Raw genomic sequence first — 24134 nt, 5'->3', positions numbered from 1 at the left:
GCCCAGGTCAACAGGACCCCCTGGATGGGGCTCGGGCCCTGTGTTTTCAGTCTCAGCTGATAGTTGCCCGGTGGTCCGGGGGCCCAGAGCACAGGAGCTCTGTGATGCCAGGCCCCCTGAAACACAGTAGGCAGAGGCCCTGCTGCACTGGCCACACCCTGAGGGCAGGAGTCCCGGCATCTCGGGCAATGCTGCTCCCAGGGGGGAGCACAGGATGTGCCTGCAGTTCTGCTGGCCGCGTGGTCCCACCCCAGGACCCTGAGTAAGGAGAACCCAGCGCCACGAGTTTTAGCAAAAATGTTTATTCTCTCCTTAATGTGTGTGTATTTACAAGTACTAAATCTGAGACAGTAAAATAGGAAACGGCTGTGTGTTTACACAGCCTGCGAGCCACACCGCCCCCGGGAGAGGCGGCGGCAGAGGGGCCGCTCAGGCTGCCGAGCGATCGCTCTTCTTTTGGGTGGGGGTTTGCGGCGTCAAAGGACAGCTAATCGTGGGCTTCGTCTTAAAAATATCTCTCTCTCTAAATATATCTATTCTAGCTTGTGTAGCACCAACGGCGTGAGCCCTCAGCTCCAGCACTGGCGGGAGAGCCAGGCGGGGCTCGCTCAGCAAGGGCAAAGCAGGGAGGGCGGGGGGACCTCTCCCGTGGGCCTGGGGCCTGGGGCCCGGGTCGGGGAGTGCGGGCAAGCTCGAGGTATATGGAGAGGCCAGGCTCCCGACCGAGGCCGAGCCGTCCCTGGCGCTCCTGAGACGCATGTGAGCGAGGGCGGGGTGGCGGGGGGGGCCCGGGGCAGCGGGCAGTAGCAGCAGTGTCGGGGCGGGCAGGCATACTGGCACACCGCCCCACACCACGGCCCAGACCCCCGGCCCTGGGGCTGCAGAGGGGCCTTGGGGGCCACCCACCTGCACAGAGCAGCGCTCCCACGCCACACCCCGGCCACCCTCAGGCCAGAGCCGGAGCTTGGGGTCCGAGTGCCCGGCAGGAGGACGGGGAGGTGACGGCGGGTGCCTGGGCCCAGTGCCGAAGGCGCAGTAGGGCCAGCAGGACCGTGGATACAAGCGAGGAGGAGGACTTGGCCTGATTCCAGCCCCGGGAGAGGAAGGTGCGGCCGTGCTGCGGGGTGGACTGCAGGCGTAGGTCAGCGATCGGCTCGTGTGTAAACAGACGGCGCTAAAGTGCTTGCACCTGACCCGCGCACGCACTCCATGAGGCCTCGCGCCCGCAGGGCCAGCTCCCCTCCTGCGTCACCACCGCCCAGCCCGCTGCCCGCGAGGCAAGCATGGGGCCGGGGAGGCCCGAGGAAGGGGGGCTGGGACTGGATTCTGAAGACGGCGGCGCAGCGGCCAAGGAGCCCCCTGACCCGAGCAGGGCTGGAAGAATGGGGGCTTCGATGAGAAGCAGCTTCAGGGAAGACTCGGGGAGGGGGCGAGACCCGCACCCAGACGGAACCCGGCCCCGGCCAACGCCCGCCCGGCCTGAGCTCCCGCTGGACACCCGCCGCGCGGGGGGCCCAAGCCCTGCTCAGTGCCCATGGGGCCCAGGGACCCCTGCACCCCGGTTCCAGGAGCTTCCTGAGTCAGGAGGTGGCGGGTTTCACCCCTCCTCCCGCGAGGGAGCAGCTCCTCAGCTGATGGAGGTGTGCGGTCTGGCTCACGCTGCTTGGGGGGGGACCCAAGACGGGCGGCCGGGGGCGCGGGGCCGGCCACAGCTAGCTGTCCCTTAAAGTCCGCGGGGATCTGTAGTACCGTCGAAAAAGTGAATTGAAAAGGGGACAGGCCACTGCCTTCACAAGTGACTGATTAATTAAAAAACATGAAAAAAAGGCCTAACAACCTCTAGTATTCAACACTTGCAGTTTTAAAAAGATCAAGTCAGACTAAACGCTAGCACAGTCATGCAGGAATCCACGGCCCGCGTCTGGGAAGCTCTCGGCCCGAGAAGTCCTCTCCTTCTCACGTCAAAACGAAAACAGGACGACCTGCAGGTCGAGGGTGGAGGCCTCGGGGGTGCTCCAGCGGGGAAGCTCTGGCCACTTTCTCCACGACCATTTGGTATTGCTTTCCCGCTACCTTAATTCTCTTATTCTAAAGTGTAAAATTTCTCCTCCTCCAGGTAACTATACAGGACCCCACTGGGGCTGGAGACAGGCTACAGCCACATATATATATATATATATATATATGGATATATATGTACAGATTTTTTAATTAAAAACGCGCTGTTTCGCTCGCTGAGAGCAGGATGGGCAGACCGGCTCTGCAGGCCCCCCGTCACTGTGTCCTGCTCCCGGCCAGGCCAGTGGGTGTGGTCCGAGGCCCCCATGGCCCCGCTGCCCAAGCAGAGCACAGCAGGACCCCCTTGCTCCCCTAAAAGACGAGCAACAGCCCCCAGATGTCCCTCCACTCCGAGGGGCCAGCACGCTGCTGAGGGGCCAGACTGACGCCGCTGGGAGGCGGGTGGGGGCCGGGGAGGGGGGAGGAGGGTGCTCGGGGCTGCTCCCGGGACCTCCACAGCCGAGAGCTCAGCCCGGGACAGGGACGGGCGCGGTGGGGGGAATAAATAAGGGGAACGTGCACGTATGACCCGGAGCCCCAGGCCCCAGCGGCTCCCAGAGGCACAGCCCTGAGGACGGAACGGGATCCGAGTCCTTCTGGAAGTCACTTGGGCCCTGCGTGGAGCCGTCCTGCAGCCCCTCCATAGGAGGGGGCCGGGGGCCTCTCTCTGGGCGAGGTCGACGTGGCGCCCTGGCCTCGGCCGCGGAGAGCACGCGGTGAATCGGAGGATGGCGGTGGCGGCGCACTGGTGAGTGTGGGGTGGCCGGAACGTGGCAGGTGGGTGGTGACGCCTGGACCGACTTCAGCTCACCGTGGCTGGGCCCTGGGCATTCAGCCTCCCCGCCCGGCCGCCAGCCATGCCCCAGCCCTCAGACTCTGCCTAGGGAGCCGGGCACAGCTGACCCCCTCCCAGCCCCTGGGCCTGGCCCTCCTGGCCTCGGCAGCCCAACCTGTCCCTACAGGAGGACTCCTGCCTCCCACCCGGGGCCTCAGCAGTCACCCACTGTCCTGAGAAGGCCCCCGGCCACACCTGGGCTCCCCAGCCCCACGGCGAGCAGCTCTGGGCGTGGAGGGTGCTGCAGGCACCGTCTCACCCACACCAATTAAGAACCGGGACCCCCACAGGCGGGAAGGGGACGGGGCGGCGAGGGGTCCAGGACTGCACACCCGGCCCCCAGCGCAGGGCACCTGGCATGGTTGGGGCAAGGCTGCCTCCGTGGACCTCCCAGCTCTGGCCGCTGCACAGGGGCCACCCCCGAGAACCCTCTCACTCTCCTGCTGGCCAGGCAGTGGTGGCCGATGGCTCAGCTGCTCAGGGCCATGGTGTCCACCACCTGTTCCAACTTGCTCCGGAGCCGCTGCCGCCGCGCCTGCTCATCCTTCTCCAGGGCCGTCAGGATCTGCGGAGCGGGGAGGGCAGCATCAGGCCCGTCCGGGGCTCGGGGTCGCACACGGCGGCTGTGTCCAGAGTGGGCTCCGGGCTGAGGCCACTTTGTCCCTCCCACTCTCAGCTGAGGGACCTGGGCCTGGAGTCGGGACCCCCAGACCCCACGTCCCTGGGGTCTCCATCCGCCCCTCATCCCCCAAAACCACCCGAACAGGGCGCAGGTCCCCGCCAGCCCTCCAGGTCCCCGAGCACCAGGGCCCACCCCCTGCACCCGCGGGTCCTGCCGGGTTCTGTGCTCACAGCCCTGTCTCCCGCGGCGGACGGTCAGCCCCCAGCACGTGGCCGTGCTGCCGTCTCCCTCCACAGCCCCATCGCCCCACGTCTGTGCACCCCTCACAGCACAGCCCCTCGGGAAGAACCGCAGCCCGCCATCCCCAGGTCACGGCTCGTCCTCCGCGGCCCTGCTTCCACGCCCTGCCCTGAGGGCTCTGCCCGTCGGCCCCGGGGCTCAGCCACCCCCTTCCCTGCTCCGGGCTCCCCCCAGGGGCCACCTCCCCCAGTCTCAGCTGAAGGGCCTCCTGCTCAGCTGCAACCCCCATGCTCTGATCTGCCGCCAGGTCTCCTGCGCTCACGGCCCCATCCTCTCAAACCCACACGAAAGTCAGAGCTGGCGCCTGAGCCTTCCGGCTCCTGACGTGGTCCCTGCAGCCGGGCAGCCCGGCCGCAGCCCCTGCTCCCTGCCTCCCGCACCTGGCAGTCGGGCTCCGTCTCTGAACCCCAAAGGCTGTCTCCCTCGGGAGCAGCCCAAGACCCCCCAGCCTGCACACCCAGCGACGGCCCCGCCTCCCCCTCCTCTTAGGACATTCCAGTTCAGCCGTTCTGCAGCTGGCCCACTCTGGCCTCAGGGCCTGGGCTCTGGCCGCGCCCGCCCTGCCCCTCCGGCCCTGGGCTCTGTCCGTCCAGTGCAGCCCACGAGCCAGTCGTCCGCCCTGACATCTCAGGGAGGCCCAGCTCTGCGCGCACCCGCCTCCAGAAGCAGATCAGGTGCCGAGGGTCGAGGACGGCCCGTGCCCTGTCCTGGAGACGGGCCCAGACCCATCAGACAGTCCAGGCTGCAGCGGGAGCCTGCTCGGTGAGGCTGGCGAGCTTACCTCATCCTTGTACTTGCTGATGTAGGAGTAGATCTCGTGCAGGGCACTCATGCTATTGAACTGGCTCAGGTGCAGCCGCGACTGCTCAGCCAGGTACGCGCTCATGTCCTGGTCGCTGATGGCGGGCATCTTGGCGATGTCCGCGTAGTACCTGCGGCGGGGGGGCGGGCGGGTGCGTGAGCTGGGTTCCGGCCCCTCCCCCGCCCGGCCCTGGGCCCATGCCCCCACCTCTCCACCCAGCTCTTGTAGTTGGGGATGTCCTTGGCGTAGAGCAGCTTGTTGGACGGCGAGTCCTTGCCCAGCTTGTGCTCGGACGTGGAGCAGGAGTCCATGAAGGTCTGGGCCACCACCGACAGGCAGGCGTCCGTGATGCTGTTCTTGTGGATGTCGAAGACGAACTGCGGGTTCTTGATCACGTTCACCCAGAAGCGCAGGGGCAGGCTGCGGGCGGGCGGGCGCACGGTCGGACAGGCCTCGGCGGTCCTCGGGCCGGCGGGGAGAAGGGGCTGGCCTGCGGCCTTGCCACCCTCCCGGCTCTGGCCTTCATGGTGACCATGGATTTCCACGCAGCCAGGGAGACAGGCCCAGCTGCTCCTGCTGGCCAGCCCCTCCCCACGGTCCCAGGGGAGGGTGTGCACCCCCACAGGCTCTCTCGCCCTTGGGCACCCACTGTGCCCGGCTGCCAGCCTCCAGGCCTGAGTGCCCGCTCACGGCCGGGCCGGCTCCCCAGGAGTCTTGGTGACAAGACCAGGAAGGGGTCCAGAAGACGCAGCCCCACTACGGCTGACCCCAACCCAAAAGGCCACCTCTACGACAACCATCAGCTGGACTATCAACAGCCCCTAGCCATGTGTCGCTGTTTAAACTTAAAGATTCAGGTTCCCGGCTGCACCAGTTATGTCAAATACCCCTAGTCACACGTGGCCACATGGATGGCACAAACCTAGAACTTTCTATCATCCCAGAAAGGTCCCCTGTAAAGTGCTGACCTACACTGCCTCCCCTTGGCGCCCGGTGGACCCCCTTATGGGCCGTGGGCAGCACAGGTGGAGCTGGAGGCCCAGGGTGGGTGCGCTTGGAGAGGACCTGGGCTGCATCCCAGGCTTGGGGGGCAGCTGTGCGCAGGGAGAGGTCAGGGCATGGGGAGGAAGAGGCCAGAGGCACAAAGCTTGTGAGGACCAGGCGGGCCCTGCCAAGGGACCCAGTCAGCTCTGGAGGCCAAAGCCAGACCGGCAGTGAGGGGGCGACGGGACTGAGAGCCCCAGGAGTGTTTGCTGTCACCTTCACCCTCATCGCTGTAGCCAGCATGGGATGGGCCTGTCCCACTGAGCCCGTTTCTCACATAGAAGCCTACACAACTGCACGCAGCCGTGCACGCCCAGAGACACGCACGGATACACGTGTGCACACACACACCCCCGCCACCCACATCCGGTCCCACAGGTGGGTCAGCGGATGCCCCCCATGGCTGAGTCAGAAAGGCCCAGACGGAGAGGGACCAGCCGTAGCCCGGGGCAGTGGACGGGGCCAGCCTCCTGGCACTGCAGCCCCCAGCCTAGGCGGGCTGCCCCCAGGCCCCAGGCTTCCTGCTCCAGCGGGGACCTCGCCCCCTCCCCCGCCCCTCCCCCACCCCAGGCCGGTACCAGTTGCTCTTCCAGGTGTGGCGCACGTCCGCGTCGTGGATCTGGTGCTGGTCGGCCTGCTCATCCAGGAAGTCGAACATGTACTTGATGGCCAGCGGCAAGGCCGAGCCCCGGTGCGCGGTGCTGAAGATGGTCTCGAAGAGGTCGTCCACGAACTTCTGCAGCGTGCCCTGTGGGGGGGCAGGGCAAAGCTCCAGGGGCTGGCCCGGCCCCGTGTGACCCGCCCAGGTCCCCTCCCTCCGCCCACCTTGGTGGCCAGCAGCCGCGTCAGGTAGATCTCGGAAACCATCTTGCTGCCACGGTCGCCCTCGCGCTGGTCCAGGTGGTCGTGGTTCTTGACCAGGTGCCACAGCTTGGTGCCGCTCTCCAGGTCGGGCGTGATCATGGGCGTGCGCGAGCGCAGGCTGTCGGGGCTGCTGGCGGCGCGCAGCATGCTCTCTGCGGGCACCACGCCGTCAGCTGCTGCGTCCCGCCCCACCCCCGCCTGCCTGGCACCTTGGTGAGCAGGCAGCTCCCCTGTGTGAGCCTCAGCTCGCCCCTCTGAAAGCTGGGGTCATCCGCTCCCACCTCCCTGGGTTTCTGGGGACGGTGCTGCCCGGGGAAAGGCCGAGTGTCCCCGGGACAGGCTGTAGCCAAGCCGTCCCAGGCTGCCACGGTGGCGCCCAGAGCAGCGTTCTGTCCAGGTCAGTGGTCTGCCCGTTGCCCCCGCCGGCCCTCCGCCCCGCTGGCGCTCACCATATCTGCTGAGGGACTTGGTGAAGGTGGACGAGTTGGAGATATTGTAGGCGGATGTCTGCTTGGGCACCAGGGCCACCGAGGACCCATCCGTCACCTATGGGCAGGGGGCCAGGTGACGCGTGACCCACCACCCGCAGCCGGTCTCTCAGCTGGGCCTCAGCCTCCCCGCCAACCCTGGGCGACCCCCACAGGTGACCACGCCCTCTCCTCCTGGAGCGCGGCCCCCACCCCCGAGCCCCATCGTGGGACGAGGAGGCCCCAGGCGTGGCCGCAGGTTGGGGGTCACCTGGTAGTGCGCCAGCGTGTTCAGCCTCTTCCAGTCGTTATCGATCTTGGTGGTGACGTCCTCATCTTGCAGGATGATGCGGGCCATGCGGCCCTGGCGCCACTCTGCGGAGGAGGGGGGCGCTGGGGGGGGGGGCAGGGCGCCGGCAGGTGCTGCCCGGCTCCTTGCTCCCTCCATCTGGACAGGCCCAGCCCAGAGCAGGAGCCCCGCACCCCTGCTGCTGCCCAGCCCCTCTGGCAGCCCCCCGCCTGCCCAGCCCCGCGTGGGGTGCCCGCCTTCCGGAGCTCCAGGCCGGCCTCCTAGCCTGGCCCTCGAGGCCTCCCTCCACCGCGGCCCCAGCCTCACCCACCAAGGGACCAGCCCGGTTCTGCTCCCCAGGCCCTTCCTACTTGGCAGGTGCCCCTGCCCGCGGCCCGCTCGTGAGCCATCTTGAGAGCCTCCACCCAGCTCCAAGGGCCCACCTGCTTCCTAGAGCACACGGGGACCCCACCCCTGCCCCCACCGGCAGGGGCGCAGCCCTCTCAGTGCCACCCTGCTTCCACCACCCCGGGGAGCAGCCTACAGACCCAGCCTGGGTCACACACCCCTTCCCTCCAACCCTCCGGGCCAGCGCCCAGTGCTTGGACGACGCGACAGGGCCCCTGCCGGGCTCACCCAGGTCCATGTCCCCAGCCTTGGGCCGCTGGGAGTAGGGCACGCCCTTGTACACGGCATCCAGCAGCTTCTCCTTGACCTGCGTCACCGTGTCGCAGTTCAGCCCCTTCACCGGCACCTCCGGCGCATTCTCGTTCTCGGGGTTCACGCAGTTCAGGGTCTGCAGGTGGGAGGGCAGGGCGTCAGCCCCCTCCTCCTCCCTGGCGGGCGGGAGGGGCGGGGCGCCGGCGCTCACCAGCGTCTTGTAGTCGATCTGCTGGCGGATGAGCTTGTCCTCGCTCAGGGAGTAGCGCGCCTCGCCCGTGATGGCGTCGATGGGGCCCTTCTCCATCTGCTGCTTGATGGCGCAGTAGAGCATGAAGAGCGGCTCCCCGGCGCACTCCTGTGGGCGGGTGGGCGATGTCAGGCCGTGCGGGACCCCCGGGCTCCGCCCCAGCCACTGCCCTGGCCCCCAGCATCTACACCGGCCCCCCCACGGAGAAAGAGCAACATGGCCAAATCTGAGAACCTTCGTTCCAAAGTCCAAGGAAGACGGTGAAAACCACTTCATGGCAGACCCTCCCCCACGGAGATGGGCACGAAAATCCCAGAAAAAAACCTCAGCAAAGGGGCCAAGCGGGGAGGACCAAGGCCAGTCAACCCTGCCTGAAGCCTCGCCCGGTTCAGGCCTCAGCAGGACCACTGCCCCGGTGCCACTCACTGCCCAAAGCAGCCAGTGCTGCATGTGGATGAGGCACAGGCTCCGGTGCCGCCCCCAGGGCCCAGGGGACTACAAACGGGTGTGACCATCACCTATCAGATGGGAGGCCCCTTCAGCTAGGACCCGCCTGCAGGAGAGGGCCGCCCCCCCACCCCAGAGCACGTGGCCGACGCAATCACAGGTGCAGACGCACCAGCCCAGGGCCAGAGGCTGGCAGGGCGGCTGTCCGGGCACTCAGGGAAGGTCTGCGCTGCCCATCTCTGACCACATGCCGCCCCCCACCCCCACTGCAGCCACTGGGCGTGTCCCCACCTCAGGGCCTTTGCACCTGCTCCCCCTACAACCAGAACTCTCCCCCTCAGGTCTTCACTGCCCCTTCCAGACCCCACCCGACGCCCCTTTGTCAGAAAGGCTCTCCCGGGCCCTGGGCCGAGCCCGCTGGCCCTCACTGCCATCACACAGAGCCAGCCCTCTTCAATGGTCTTGTTCGCTTTCCTGCCATTTCTCCTCTGGAGTGGAAGCTGCCTGCAGGCCAGGGCGTGCCTGGCCCCTCCCACTACATCCCCAATGCCCAGCACGGAGCAGGCGCGTGGGGGGCTCTACAGACGCTGCTGGACAACAAACACCTTTAACACACTGCTGTGGAAGGAGGGCTCCCGTCCTGCCCCCCCTCCCCTGGAGGGCTGCCCCGACTGCAGTGACCGAGCTGCTGCATGCCCTGCACAGCTGAGTCCCCACCTCAGCAGGACACAGGCCCCTCTCGTCTCGGCCCCCCCCCCCCCCACGGAGCTCGGGAGTGAGTGTGGCCCAAGCAGGCAGCTGCCGGCCTGCTCCCGGGCCCACCAAGAGCGGCCCTGCCCGGAACCAGATGCTCCAGGCAGCTTGCTAGCATCTGCGGTAATTAAAGAGACAGCTGCCAAGGAGCGGCAGTGGGCACAGGTCACCCCGAGACCCTCCAACAACGTGCCCGTCTCTGAAATCGCTTCGTCTGCAAACTTGGCTGCGTTACATCAGCGAGGACAGAGGCACAGCCGTTACAGCCGCCTCTCCCTGCAGACGCCACGACACCTGCTCCCCTCAGAAGAAAAGGGGCGCCTCAGGAGGTCAGAGGGTGAGGTTACACAGCAAATCACAAGAAGCCAGGACTCAAACCCAGACAATCTACCGCTAAAGCAGCTGGTCCTTAAAAGCCAAGTGTCCTTACAGAACATGCAGGCTGGGCAGGCTGGTCACTCTCAGCCTGGCTGCCAGGCTCTGACCCACTCCCACAGGCCCGCCCAGATGCCGGGAGGCAGGAACCAAGGAGCAGAAAGGCTCTGAGATGGGAAGGCCCAGAACCCAGCCCTTCCCTGCTGGGCCCATTTCCTACACAGGGAGGAGGAGGACGACCTCAGTGTCTCTCAGGCCCAGCCGGAAGAAATGTGCACAAACTGCCAGTGAATCTCCAAGTGAAAAGATGATACAAGTACAGGCTGTTTGATAAATGTTAGAACAAGCCCTTCTCCATTTGGGAAAGAAAATCAAGTGAGATCCCTGCCTCACACCATATACTAACAGAAAACATTCCTCAGCATAACACAAGAGCTGTAAATGACAGAAAAGTTAAAAATTCTCTTGGGACTTCCCTGGAGGTCCAAGTGGTTAAGACTTCCCCTTCCAATGCAGGGGGTGCGGGTTCAATCCCTGGTAGGGGAGCTAAGATCCTACATGCCCTAAGGCCAAAAAACCAAAACATAAAACAGAAACAATTCTGTAACAAATTCAACAAAGACTTAAAAAAAATTCTCTTAATCTTCTAAAAGAAATAACCACCCCCAAAACACGCACAAGATAAAAACATACAAGTCAAAATAAAAATAAAAGTGGTTGATCACACAAATGAAAGGTAACAACTTATTAAAGAAACAGCTGCCGACACATCAAGCAGTCTGCAAGAATGGAAAGGCCAGTGGGGGCAGGTACTGTCCACGGCTTGCCCAGGTAAGACTCAGGACGCTGAAAAGGGGCAGCCTCTCGCGCATGACAACCTGGCAGCGCATATTCAGATGAAAAATAAGCCTGATCACAATCAGTCTTCTGAAACCCACCTGAGCACTGACATGGCAAGCAAAGGTCCCTGGGTCAGGATGCCAGCTGCAGGACTGTCTGGGGAAAGATTCAAGCTCCCCTGAATGCCCGTATTAAGGAACATTATACAGCCGTTAAAAAGAATGGGACACCTGTCTCTGTTCTGACTTGCAAAGATGGCCACAGCGGGGGATGCATGGTGCAGTGCAAAATGCATGGCACCAAAGAGGGAAAACCCCACACTGAGGAAAACGTACGACACTAGGACTTCTTCTCATCATCACAAGCACGGTCTGTTTATAGATATTTGCTTCACTACAGAAACTAGCCTGGGGATACACACCCAAACAGATGGTCGTTACCTCCAGAACGTGGGGTGGGGGGCTCAGCCCTGCCGTTTAGGGGCACTACAAAGAGAATGGATTACCTTTCTAGGGAACTTTTTTTCCTAAAGAGAGCGAGGAATGAACAGGATCTGCGCTGTTGAGAACTAGCTTGTGGCCCGCTAAAAAGAAAGGAGCTACCAAACCAGGAGCAGGCTTGGGGGAACCTTAACTGCACGCTACCAAGTGAAAGACACCAATCCGAGAAGGCTACACACTGCACGATCCCGACCGCAGGACATTCTGACAACGGCAAAACCACGGAGGCAGTGGGAAGATCAGTGGTTGCCAGGGGCCGGGGGCAGGAGGGCCGAATAGGCGGAGCGCAGAGGGTTCTTAGGGCCGTGACCACGGCCTGTATGACACCGCCGTGATGGAAACACGCCGTTACACACTTGTCCAAACCCACAGAACACATCCCACCCAGGGGAGCCCCAGGGCCAAGCACAGACTCTGTGTGGTGCTGATGTCGGTGTAGAGTCACCAACTGTGACAAACGGACCCTGCTGGTGGGGGCGTGGAGGGGCGGGGGCAGAGGATATTCGGGAAATCTCTGCACCTTCCGCTCGACTTTGCCGTAAACAGAAACCTGCTCTAAAATATAAAGTCTGTCTAACACACGTACACGCTCAGCCCGTGGCACAGAGAACCCAGAGGCCAGTGCCAGGTCACCTCCTGGAGCCATGTGGGCAGCAGTCCAGCCATGCCGCGTCCCTGCCTGGCGTTTCCTGCTCTGCAGCCAGAGTGTGTGCACCGGACCCCACTCAGCCTGTCGGCCGGGACCCTGCCCGGGACGACGGGCGCCAGGGGCAGCTCCGCCGCAGGCTCCCAACACTTTGCCCTGCCCTCCAGGCTTCCCTCAGTCCTGCTCCCTCGGCCAAGCCTGGCCTCCCTCCCTCCTTCCACTATCCCATCCGTCCTGTGGGCAATGCCCGAGGCCACAGCACGCTCAGCCTCTGCCTGCTGCGTCCTGCACGGGCCACACGCCCAGCCCGGGTTCTCAGACAGAGTCGTCAAGGCGGGCCTTCTCTGAACCCACCCCTCCAGGTTCCCAGAGGTGACTTAACGAGCACGTGACCAAGTCACGCGGTCTGCAAACAGGTGCGCTTTACAGGAAAGGCACAGCTCCGTTGCTGCCACCTGTCCTGCAGGACAACACGTCGTCGTACTCTGGGCATCACTGTGCCACCACCCACTGGGTGAGCCCCACCCAGCCCGACCCCCTCCTCTCTGGACCTCGCGCCCATCTCAGGGCCTCTGGTCCCCGTCTGGCTACCTCCTGCCCCTCCTCGTGCTCACATCTCACCACCACATCCACGCTTTCACTCCCCTGTGGACACCCCGCCCCTTTCCCTGTCTGCGCCCCTCAGCCCAGCCAGGACTCTGTCCTGAGCACTCTGCGCCGCAGCAGCCGGGCTCAGCGTCCTGCATGCAGGACGGAAAGCCCCACCGCCACCCCCGACTCGGGACAGTGCAGCGAGTGGAGCCTGCACAACCACACAGCCACACAGAGAGCAGACCCAGGCCGCCTGTGTCACGAGGCTCCACGGCCCGCTCCCTCGTCCACCGTGGAGCGCTAACCAGGGGCCACCATGCGAGGACCGGGCCCGGCTGCCAAGCCTTCGGGTTTTTCAAGGGAAGCCAAACAGACATCTGGGTCTGACGACCTCCCAGTTCTAAAATGCAGGCGACCCATCTAGCTGCTCACGGCCCTGACAAAGTCCACCTGGACCCACGTCTAGCCGGCCTGCAGGGGGTACCCGTTCCGAGAACAGCCTGGCTCCCCAGGGCCTGTCTGGGGGTAGGGGCTCTCCCAGCCCGAGAGGGAACTGTCTGGGCAACGACAGTGGAAGCCCAGGCAGCTGCCCACCTCCTCACAGCAGGGCCAATAGGACCCCCACCCCCCAACCCCCGGGCACCTCCTCAGGCTGGCCCAGGGCCAGGTGCTGGACACACACACCCCTGCCCGGGTGCTCCCTCCGACCTCAGGTCTGGGCCACGGGCACTGCATGAGCCCCACCGGAGCCTGGACACACGCCCCAGCTCAGCCACATGCAGCTGCGGGACCCACATCGGACCCGGGCGTCCGCCCCTTCCTCGGCGGCTGAGTGAGGACAGCACAGCCTCCAGAAGGGGCAGGGAAGAAGCTAAAGGACGGACGCGAGCCGGGGGCGGTCCTGCTGAGGCCCCGGCCCCTTCGTGCCTCTCGGCTGGGCCCCCACCAGTCACCCCTGGCCTCCCACCCCCACCTGGGCCACCCGTGGCCCGCCCACCTTGAGGAACTTGTACAGAAGGAAGGTGAACCAGTTGGTCAGCATCTTCTCTGCCACCGACTCAGTCCTGGGAACAGAACACACGCAGGGGCAGTCTCAGTCCTACCGCCAGGCCCGCCCCACCACCCACCCTCCCCAGGGCCAAACATCAGGCCTTGGCTTCGGAGCAGGTGTCGCCTTGTGCCGAGGGGTCCCAGCAAAGGCAAGCCTTGGTGTGGGTCCCCAGAACTGCAGCGGCAGTGCCTGGGCTGCGCCGGTGGGCACGCTGCCGCAGGGGCAGGCACGGGGCGCGGACTCACCGCCGCAGCAGCAGCTTCGGGTGGTTCTTGCTTTCCAGGTTCTTCTCAATGAGGTCGGACAGCAGCTGCTTGAGCACGCCCGTGGCGTATTCCATCTCGCCCTGCAGGGCCGTCATGACGAGCGAGGCCACGTTGCCGCGGTCCCGCATGGAGAAGCTGCGCTGGGCCTCCAGCGTGCGGATGAAGGTCAGCAGGAAGTGCTTCTTGGTCAGCAGCTGCCCGAACAGCGTCAGCGACTTCTCCACGTTAGCCTGCACCTGGGGGGCCGTGGGCCTGCTCACACCTCGGAGAGCACCGGCCCTGCTGGCCGAGGGCCCGTCTAGGCCCCGGTACAGAGGGCAGGTCACCCTGAGGGTCCCTGAGCCGTAGCTGTCCTAGCAGAACGGATGGGGCCTGGCAGCTGCATGAGAAGCCGCAGCAGGCAGACGCCCGGGGCACAGCAGCGTGCGGGTGCAGAACGAGGGCCTGCTCCAGCCACCCTCTGTGCGGCCCAGCTCGTCCACCGGGCACCGGGAGTGCCCGTCCACAGTCCCTCCCAGCCAGCACCAATGCAGAAACCACCCGCCCCCTTCACAGAGGACACTCAAGTCCAGAGAGGGGAGCAGCGTGTTGTGGCCACACAGCATTGAGGTGGGAAAGTGGGGATGGAATGCCAGGTATGGCTGCTTCCAAGGCCCTGCTCACTCTTATCTGCCCCGAGGCTTGTCATAGCATGACACAAGGCTCCCAGCCCAGGCAAGACAGGTGACAGGTACCAGGGAGAACATACAGTCACAGCTAAGAGAACAGTCAAACCAGCCTGGCAGACGGCAACGCTGGGAGAGACACGATGGCGGATGGGGAACCCCCAGCGTGGCAGACACCCCAGCAAACAAGCAGGCAGTGAGCAGCCCGGGGCGCCCTGGGCCCAAGCCAGCGCGACAGGAAGGCCCGCCGAGGTGCAGCTCAAGAGGGAATGTCCCACCCACACAGCCACGTGAGGGGGCTGGCTCCCCAAAATCTGAGGGGTGCAGGATGCGACACCCCCCCACCCCCGGAGAGCACGACAGAGCAGACTCGCTGAGCCCCTGCCCGTTCCGAGCTGGGGGCCCTGGGCGTCTGGCCAGCTACTGGGGAGCCCGGGAGGACGTGGGTGCCAGGCGGCTTCCCCTCGGCAGGCTCGGGGGCCGCATCAGCCGTGCAGAGCCCAGGGGGGCGCCCGCACCTCCCGACAGTCATGGCAGCAGCACCCCCGGCCCAGTGAAGCTCGGCACCCGGGCCCACCCAGGAGCCAGGCCGCACAAGCTGCAGGTGGCACGCAGGAGACTGGGGCCCGACGAAACAGCTGGGCACTGGGGAGCCCAGGCTAAGGGTGGTTTGCTGGGGCGAGGCCCCCCACACCTGGCCCCCCTCCTAGCAGGCTCAAGCCCACCCCCAGGACCCTGCCGCCCCAGCACCCGAGGAGCCCCCGCAGGCAGAGACAGTGGTGAACCCCAGCCAGCAGCCCACCTCCATCTCCTTGAGCACCGGGTGGTCCTCGATGCCGGGGAAGAGGACCCGCATGGCGTACGTGCGGTAGTCGAGGAACGGGATGCCGGCACCGTCCAGGTCGTTGGTCAGCTCGTGGATGTCCGTCTGCAGCTCCGCAAAGGCTGTGGCCAGACGAGGTGTCAGGGCAGCTGCCCCGGCCCCCCAGCACCTCCCACTCCCCCCACACACACTCAGGGTCGGGCCAGCCCCTGACTCTGCCACTCGCACGCTGGGTGAACTTGAGGAAATTCCTGTGCCTCGGTTTCCCCAGTCCTGACACAGAGGCTGAGCCCTCCGCCCCTGACCTGCTGCAGAATTCACCAAGACGAGAGCAGAGGCGGTGCCGGGATGGGGCTGAAAGGGGCCTCCATGTCCCGATCGGGCAGCAGGGGCCAGAGCAACTGTGGCCCCCTGGCTCCGGCCACAGGGGAAGAGCGGGGATGAGGCCGGCTGGGAAGGGGCGGAGCCCTGCACACCAACAAGCAAGCCCTCACGGCTCGGGCCAGGGGCCCCTGACACGCCCGCCCGCTCGCTCGCTCAGGGAGGCTCCGCTGCTTTCAGAACATTCCAGAGCCGTGAGGTGTGAGCCCTGCGGCAGCCCAAGGACACGCCATCTGGTCGGGAGCCAGAAGGGCACTGGGATGCCAGGAAGGATTCATAGGGGCCGGCCCTTCCCCCCGGCACTGCTGCCTGGAGTCTGGTCACCTCCACCTGGCTGGCCCCCGGGGGCCCGCACACACGCTGCCAGACACAGGCATCACAGGTCAGTCCAGACAGGATGGGCAGATGGTTGTCCTCGTCCCAGGAAGGCCCAGGCCGCCACCTCCCACCCAAGCCCCCAACACATGCCGGAGCCCCTCAGGGCGGCAGTCGGCCAGGGACTGAGGGGGCGATGGGACGAGGGCCTTTGTCTTAAGACGGGCCAGGGTTGTCGGAAGCCAACCTGGAGCCATTGCACCATGACAAAGTCATGAAGCAACGGAAGGCAAAACTGCAAGGCAGCGCCATGCCAGGAGGGTGGACTACAGCTCTGTTATGTTTTATGATAATAAATTTACATATGGGGCAATTTTGGGGGGATGTTGCTCCACGTGAAAGAAAAATTCCTCTAGGACTCCCCATCCTGAAACTACCACAGAATGGGAAGTACCCACTAAAGCCCCGGGGAAATGGGCAAAGAATTAAGAGCCTGGAACTAAGGGGATGTTTTTATGGAAAACACCCTCTAGTATGGAGTTATGGCCATGGGCCGGAGTTCCTGATGACATAGGAAATTTATGGTTCTATTATAAAGGAAGATTAATTATAGAAAAGCAAATGCCTAGAGCAGAATTGGTTGCTAGGATAGGGAGAAAACACTGTCTCAGTTGGAGGAAACAACGAGAAAGGGCATGCAGGGTATATTGTAAATAGTTTCGTGGAACCCTTGTAAAAGGTTGCCCGTGCAAGAAGAGAAATAGGAACAAGAGCTCCAACTTCTACAATTAAAATAATCATATAACTGCTTGGCTTGATTACTAAGAAATAACCTGTGCTTAATGGGAACTTGGGGAAATATTTTAATGGGACATCTAGAAACTAGGGGATATTTTTTTAAAAAATCTTTATAGAACATTTTGAGGTTTGATTGTGCTAAGATTCTTTGGTCACGTACCTGGTAATGTAATCAACTACAATATATAAACCTGTGATTGTAAACAATAAAGGAGAGAGAGATGTGCTATGCTGATATTTTAAGAAATGTAGTCGATTTACTTTCTTCACCGACGCTATCCATCCCTTGGGTATCCCTGGACTCGCTGGAGCTGGACTCCGGCACAGGGTCCCAGGCAGACCGGACACCCCAGGCCAGTGGAATCAGTGACCACCCAGAACGAGGCCTGTTAGGCACGAGGCCCCCCCAGGCAAGGCTTCCGGCCCCGCCAGCCCCCTGTCCTCATCCCCAAACGGGACGAGGCCTGTCGTCAGCCCCAGGGCTGCCAGCGTTCACTCACGGACCCTGCAGAACACTCAAGGCCCCCCCAACCCCGGCACCTGACACGTGAGAGACCACCAGGCACCACCCGCGCAGCTCTGTTCACCCCTCGTGACAGCCCTGCACCCCGACGGGGCTCCCAGAGGCACAAGTGAGCCAGGGCCCAACTAGAGCCCCCCCCACCTCCAGCTGGCTGGGGGCACCCAGCCCTGAGGCCCATCTCATGCCAGCCAGAAAGGCCAGCCGGGCTCGACAGAGGCCAGCACAGGCACAGGCTGCTGCCTGGAGCCCACACGGGCACACAGGAGCCGAACCCCCCAAGGCCCCCGCGGTCCCGGTCTGGGCGCCCACCACTCACCGCGGCCCCGGCCTGGGAGCCCACCACTCAGTGCCTACCCACTGGCCTCCCAGCAGCCGCAACCCCAGGGCTCAGCACCGGCGGCTACGGCAGCATCTGCTCCGTGGGGACCAGCCTTGGGCCTACTGGTCTCCCGGACACGTCGGCCCCTGGGGACAGCTCTGTTCCAGCTGGAGGCCACCATCCTGGCGCTTCCCGCCGACCCGCCGGCCCACCGCTCAGATTTCCGCCGTCGCCAGCGGCCCCAGCCCTTCCTACTCCCTGGGCCGCCCCCACCTGCCCTTGGGGTCCACCTCTCGGTCGGGAGCTCCCGGGGGAGCAGGCTTGGGGGAAGGGGGCATGTGGCCGGGTGTGGGGACGCTGAGCCTGTCCCCTTGGCCGTCCTAGCACCATGGGGAGGGGGAGCCGCAGAGGAAGGGGGTCCTGAGAGCGGGGTGAGGGCCTGGCTGGGCCCCAGACCCCGGTGAAGCCTCCCCGCCGAAGTGGCCTGAGCTGGTTTGCGTCACGTGCACCCCAGGGTGAGACAGACACACACCCGAGCAAGCGCCCCAAGACCAGAGGCAGCCCAGGCCCGGGTCTGGGTGCGCACAGTGGGGCTGAAGACAGGGCCCCTGCCTCAGTGCCCCCCACCGGCCGCCGGAGGGAACCAGCCGCGCCAGCACGTGGACGCGCACGGCCCACAACACCTGGGAAAATGGCCTCCTGCCCAGAGCGGGCAGGCCCAGCATCCCCGCACCTAGTGGTACGTCCGTCCTACAGAGGAGGAGACCAAGGCACAGAAACGTCGTGTGCCCATCTGGGGTCCCACGGACAGGCTGGGACACAAAGGGGGCTCTCTGGACAGAGCCTGTGTTTCAACAACACCCCGTGATTGCCCCCGGTCAGGCCCCTGCCCAACCCCCGGACCGAGCCCGGCACAGCGAGGCCGTGGGGAAGGTGGTGAAGGGAGAGAAGCTGGCAGGCAGTGCAGGCCCAGCTCAGCGAGCTCTGCACCCCCAGCACCCCCAACCCTGGACCCCTCCCCGCGGCTCCCACCCACCTTCCTTGCACTCGAGGGCCACGCGGGACTCCAGGTTGTCCATCTGCAGCTGCAGGCGCTTGAGGGTGCGGTCGGCATCCCGCGACTTGCGCTTGTAGGCGATAAGCACGGCTACGATCACCAGCAGCAGCAGGCCCCCGCCCCCGCCGATGCCCACGATGGCGGGCAGCGTCAGCAGGCTGTCCGAGTACAGCTGCAGCACCCCCGGCGAGAACTCGAAGCCGCCGGCGCGGACCTGGGGGTGCAGGCCACTCAGGGGGCGCCCCAGCCCCGCGCGGTCGGCGGGGTGGGGGCACTGGCGCCCCGGGCAGACGCTGGGCCTGCCAGGGGCACCAGGGAGGGGCTCCCTCTGGGTGGGAGGCAAGTCTGGGGCTTGCTCGGAGCAGGGGCCGCCCTACGTGGGGCCCAGGAGGCCGGGGCTGCCAGGACCCGTGGACGCACCGTGACCTTGTGCTGCCCGGTGAGGTTGGGCGACTCGCAGAGCAGCTGCGTCTCCGACACGGTGAGGGCGCAGGGCGTGGAGCCGATGAGCACCGTGTAGTTGAGCCGAGAGTTGCCGGGCGCTGGCGGCAGGAGGTGGCGGCCCTGCGGGGCGGCGCGGGGTGAGCGGGCGCTCCGCCGGCCCACCCCCGTGCCGGCCCCCCACGCGAGCCCCGCCCCACCGAGCAGCCCACCTTGAGGATGAGGGGCGAGCTGGGCTTCAGCTCCAGGAGGCCGGTGGGGCTGAGCGGCTCCAGCACAGGGTCCGGGTAGTAGAGGAAGGTGGAGGCGTTGAGCACCAGCAAGGCCCGGACGTCGTCCATGACAAACCCCAGCTCGTCCGGCCGCTCGCCCAGCTCGGGCGGGCTGCGGGCAGGGTTGTCCACCGACGGGGCCCGGCACACCATGGTGGTGTCGTTGTACACTAGGCAGCTCTGGGGATGCAAGACAGGCACGCTGGGCTGGCTGACCCGTGCAAAGCCGGGCTGTGACACCGCAGGGCTGCGGCCACGCCTGCACACGGCCCCCACCCCTCCCAGGGCCTCCAAGTGCAGCCGGGATGGCAGGAGCTGCGGGGGGGCAGGGCCCGGGGGGACTCACGTTCTCCCTCTCGACGCCCCCGTACTTGGCCCGGATGCGGGGTTCGCGGACGGTGGCCAGGTTGGTGCCCGTGACCGTTAGGAGGGTCCCTCCGCTAGAATATGAGGGAGATGGAAGTCAGGGGTGGAAGTTCCGGGCCCTCTGCCCCGGCCCGGCACAGATGGCAGGGACCAGACACACCACCCGGCTGGCTGCAAGACAGCAAGCGGGCTAGTCTCTCAGCACCACGGCTGGCGGCAGGACCACAGCAGGGGCAGCGGAGGGCCTGGTACACGAGCCCCACAGCCGGTGCTGGGCTTTGGTGGCTCAGGACAGGGGCGTGGGGTTCAGGGTGGGCGGGACGGGGTGCGGGGGGGACCCAGTGGGCAGGAAAGGGATCGGGGGGCTCAGGGGACCTGGGACAGGGGTCGTGGGGTTCAGGGTGGGTGGGACGGGGTGCGGGGGGGACTCAGTGGGCAGGAAAGGGATCGGGGGGCTCAGGGGACCTGGGACGGGGGTCGTGGGGTTCAGGGCGGTCTCCTACCTGTTGATGCTCCACTCGGGGTCGATCCTCAGGATGGTGGGGTCCTCAGTGTAGTTGTATTTGACCTCGGGGTTGGTGAGCTGAGCGCGGTTGATGTTGATGACGATGGGGGCACTGCCGGGGCTCTGCCCGGGGGGCGTCAGGCATCGGATCTCCCGGGAATTCCTCCTGAGGACGCAGGTGTTGGAGCTCAGCTCCGCCACCACCGGGCGTCCAGGCTCCACCACCAACAGGCTGAGCCACTGCATCTGCCTACCTATGGCCCAGGCCACAGCGGGCCTGTCTCCAGGCGGGGCCCCTTCCCGTCAGCCCCTACGAGGGGCCAGGTGCTGTCTGTGCCTACCTGGGTCGCAGCCTGGCCCTCTCCCCCGACGCTGCCCTGCGTGGGCGGGAGGCGTCCTAGGCTCAGCACGGCTGCCCCCCAGGCTGAGGGGCGGGTCCTGCCTCCCCAGCCACCCCCGGCTCCACCTCCATGGCAGCGTCAACCGGCAAGCCTGCCCGTGCCCCAGCTTGCAAGAGCCTGGCCCACGGGTTCCGAGAGCAGGCCTGCCGGGCGGGAAAGGGCTCACGGGGCCTCACGGCAGCCCTCCAGTGGCCCCATCAGTCACCCAGGGAGGGAGGGCAGGATGCAGCCGCAGGGCCTCTCCACGGGCGGGGCTCCTCCACGGGCGGGGCCCACAGGCTTCAACATCCTGGGAGGGCTGGAGCACCACGCTCAGCGCCAACCCCAGCTCCGCGCAGGGACGCACACGACACATGTACCCCCCGCCCCCATCATCCCTGATCAGAAAACGGGCCAATCGTGGGCCTGGGCCGTGAGTGGGTGAAACGAGCTGGAGGGGCTGGGGGCACTGGGTCCCCCCCAAGGGCAGCCGCCGGTCACCACTGGCACTTGCCCCATCCCCTCAGTGTCTTCACCACAGCCGCCAGGCCCGCACACAGCAGGCTGCAAACACCAATAATTAGTCTGATAACAGGTAATTACCGCAGGAAAATATTTAAAGGCCCGCTCCATTATCATCCCTAATCTAAAATTATCCACTTCAGGGCTCCGGGCTTTTGTTAAGTTTTCCTTTTTCCCTCTTAAGAATTTTTCTAAACGCGCTTCTCACGTTCCACAGGACTCCCCCAAAACCCAGGACTCCCCCAAAACCCAGGACCGAGCGGCTGTGCCCGCCCCTCAGACCCAGGCCCCACCCACCACCGTGCCCTCCCGCTGGGGTAGCCTGCCTGTCTCCATGGTAACCTTCTCCGCCTCTAGGTTTCCATAGTGATCACCCTAGCCCACCTCGACACAGCCCTCCAGCTTCCCAGGCGATGGGAGGGGGCACCAGCCATCTGAACCCAGGATCACAAGGGGAAGGCAGCCTGTGCCTGGGGTCCCCGCTGCCCGTCCGTCCACACCCCGTACCAGGAAAAGGAGCAGGGCCGGCCGCCGACAGACACAGCCACGTCGCTGCCTGCGTTCAGGTGGCTACCCTCGATGCCGATCCAGGTGCCCCCCGAAAGGGGCCCGCGAGCAGGGCTCACTCGGTAGAAGGTCGGCGTCTAGGGGGAGAGGGGGCCTGCTGGAGCTCCAGGGAAGCGCCTGCATCTCCAGCCAGGCCCATGCCTGCGCTCACTAGGTGTGAGACATCGCCCACAGGCAGGGCCCCCCACCCCGCCCCCGACATCAGGCCCTGGCGGCGAGGGGGGAGGGGGCGGCGGCCCATCACTTGAGGCTGCGCGTGGCCACGGGAGCAGAGGGCCAGGCGGGCGGGCTTACCACGAAGGTGAAGCGCCTGGGTGACAGGGCGCGGTAGTGTGGGGAGCAGTCCCGCACGCACACCTCCACCAAGGCGTCGTGGGCCCGCATGGCGCTGGCGTCCCCGATCTCGCAGACGATCCTGCGGGCACGGGGGGCCTCAGCAGCTGCGGGCACCGGGCCCCCGCCAGCTCCCCCGCCCCGCCGGCCGCACTCACTGCTCAGCACTGATGTACTCGCTCTCCACGGGGCTGCACAGCACCTTGCCCACGCGCACGCCCAACCTCACGTCCTCAAAGCGCAGCCCCAGGTTCTCGCCCGCGATGGTGAGCCGCGTGCCTCCCTGCCGCGGGCCCGTCTCAGGGGACAGCTGTGGAGGCAGAGGCTGGGACGCGGGCCGGGCGTTCGGAGCACCCCCAACGCCCCCCCAGGCCCGGGAGCCTGCCCACCTTGAGGATCTTAGGGTCGGCGCAGCGGCTGCTGCCGTGGCGGGCGTGCATCCAGGCGGCGGGCGACTCCGCGGGGCAGTGGGGGCGCAGGGAACAGCGGCGCTCGGCCACACACCAGCCGCACTCGAAGCGAGGGTCGGCCTTGAGGCAGAGACCGCAGCTCTCCCGCAGGGCCGGGCACTTGTACAGGTGGGCTGCAGGGAAGGGCGGGCGTCAGCAGCCACCCTCGGCCCCGTCCCCCAGCCTCTCCCCCCCAGCTTACCCTGGATGTTCTGCGGGTTGTCGATGACGAAGTGGCCGTTCCACACCACGGACAGGTTCACGGGCAGGTCACTGACGTCGCTGCCCTCGTAGGAGTACTGCGGCGGCAGGACGAGTGGTCAGGCCACACGGGCCGAGCCCGGGCTGCTGCCCAGGGCCTGTGTGTCCCTTGTAGCCACCTGCGGGACCGGCCGCTGGGGGCCCGGGCTCAGCAGGGCGGGGTCTGGGGGTCAGTCTGGAGGAAGGCTCCCCACAGTGCTCGGGCCCCACCCGGGTTCCCCTCTGCACAAGCACGGCCCCGGCCCTCAACCTCCAGCAGCTACAGGGGCACAGCCTCCAGGGTGAGCCCCCGCCCGGAAGCCAGGACTCCCCGCACCCCTTGGACACGTGTCAGGGTTGCTCTGTGAACCTCGGCTTAGTCTCCAAACAGGCTCAACGAGCCCTCCTCCGGGACTGCCCTGAGGTGCGAGACGTGTGTTCCCTGTGCCCTGGCACCCCCGACCCCAGGCTGGGCTGGACTCAGGGACTCAGCCCTCCCCGGGGAGCCCAGGCCCAGACGCCCAGCTGTGTCCCACTTTCTGTAGTTGAAGACTTGTGCTCCACCCCAGGGCGATTCATCATCATCTTATCTGCAGGAATGTAATTGGATCCTATCAAACTCCCTGACGCTCCCTTTTCCCTTCACACAAGGGCTGTAAGAAAGATAAATGTGGGCCTGGGGGGGCGGGGCGCAGGGACAGAGGTGACAGAGGCTCGGGGATGGGGGAGAAACCGAGAGACAGCTGGCCTCAGGGATGCACAGAAAGGAAGGAGAGGGTGCAGGCAGCCAGGCCAGGGGAGCCAGGGTGAGGCGCAGGCGGAGGGTGCAGCGGAGGGGAGGCAGGGCTGGACAGACCGGCAGGCTTGGGGAGCCTCGGGCCCGGCCGAGGCGCCGACCTGTGCTGGGAGACTGTGGTGACCGCTGGACCCCAGCCCCCCCGCCAGCACAGAGCTGGTGGGCCAGGGGTCCACCGCCTCCGCAATGGAGCCTGACCTCTAACCTTATGCCCCTCCCCAGGGTTCTGGGGGCCTTGCAGGTGGCCCAGAGGTACCCACTCCCCACTCAGGGCCTTGGCGAGCCCCGGGAAACCCACTGCTCTCCTGGACAGATGAGCAGGCCTGCGGGCAGTCACAGGGCGAGTCGGGGGAGCGAGACACAAGCCGGCCTCAAGACCACCAACTGGGACCTCTCCCCTCGCCCACCAGGAGGTGCTGGCCCTGCAAAGACCACCGTCCCTAATTCGTGGGACGACTTAGATTTGAGGCTCCGAAGGTGGCTGCCTCGTGGCACGCCTGGGTCGGGGGAAGGCACCGGCCACCATGCACGGCTCTGTGTCCGGACACAGGACCCCTTAAAGGACCTGGTGCTGTCATCCTGCCCTCGGCCCCCAGGGTCACTCCCCCACGCCCTCAACCCCAGCCCCCTCACCCAGGTCCCCAAGACGGCACGCAGAGCCACGTCTGAGACACACGCCCTCCAAACTCTGGCGTGGCTCTGGGCGTGGCCCCTGCAGCCTG

General features: G+C 65.6%; 1 protein-coding gene across 1 annotated transcript in view; it reads right to left on the bottom strand.

Moving 5' to 3' along the window:
- Nucleotides 1-286: 286 nt before the first annotated feature.
- PLXNA1 (plexin A1) overlaps nt 287-24134 on the bottom strand; it is a 46989-nt gene continuing 23141 nt past the window's right edge. Inside the window, exons 11-32 of the mRNA XM_082637185.1 lie at nt 22579-22675; nt 22317-22510; nt 22086-22237; nt 21889-22009; nt 21535-21671; nt 20124-20291; nt 19601-19694; nt 19195-19434; nt 18962-19105; nt 18521-18755; nt 15128-15270; nt 13640-13896; nt 13341-13407; nt 8153-8299; nt 7918-8077; nt 7264-7367; nt 6975-7071; nt 6487-6677; nt 6240-6409; nt 4825-5037; nt 4597-4747; nt 287-3458 (exon numbers count right to left, since the gene is read on the bottom strand). Of these exons, the coding sequence (XP_082493311.1) occupies nt 3363-3458; nt 4597-4747; nt 4825-5037; nt 6240-6409; nt 6487-6677; nt 6975-7071; nt 7264-7367; nt 7918-8077; nt 8153-8299; nt 13341-13407; nt 13640-13896; nt 15128-15270; nt 18521-18755; nt 18962-19105; nt 19195-19434; nt 19601-19694; nt 20124-20291; nt 21535-21671; nt 21889-22009; nt 22086-22237; nt 22317-22510; nt 22579-22675 (3378 nt within the window). The 3' untranslated portion in view covers nt 287-3362. The remainder of the gene's footprint in view (nt 3459-4596; nt 4748-4824; nt 5038-6239; nt 6410-6486; nt 6678-6974; nt 7072-7263; nt 7368-7917; nt 8078-8152; nt 8300-13340; nt 13408-13639; nt 13897-15127; nt 15271-18520; nt 18756-18961; nt 19106-19194; nt 19435-19600; nt 19695-20123; nt 20292-21534; nt 21672-21888; nt 22010-22085; nt 22238-22316; nt 22511-22578; nt 22676-24134) is intronic.

Source organism: Mesoplodon mirus (genome assembly GCF_964341445.2).
Source record: "Mesoplodon mirus genome assembly, chromosome: 12".
Classification (NCBI taxonomy): Eukaryota; Metazoa; Chordata; class Mammalia; order Artiodactyla; family Ziphiidae; genus Mesoplodon; species Mesoplodon mirus.
This window is presented reverse-complemented; position numbering and strand designations above follow the sequence as displayed.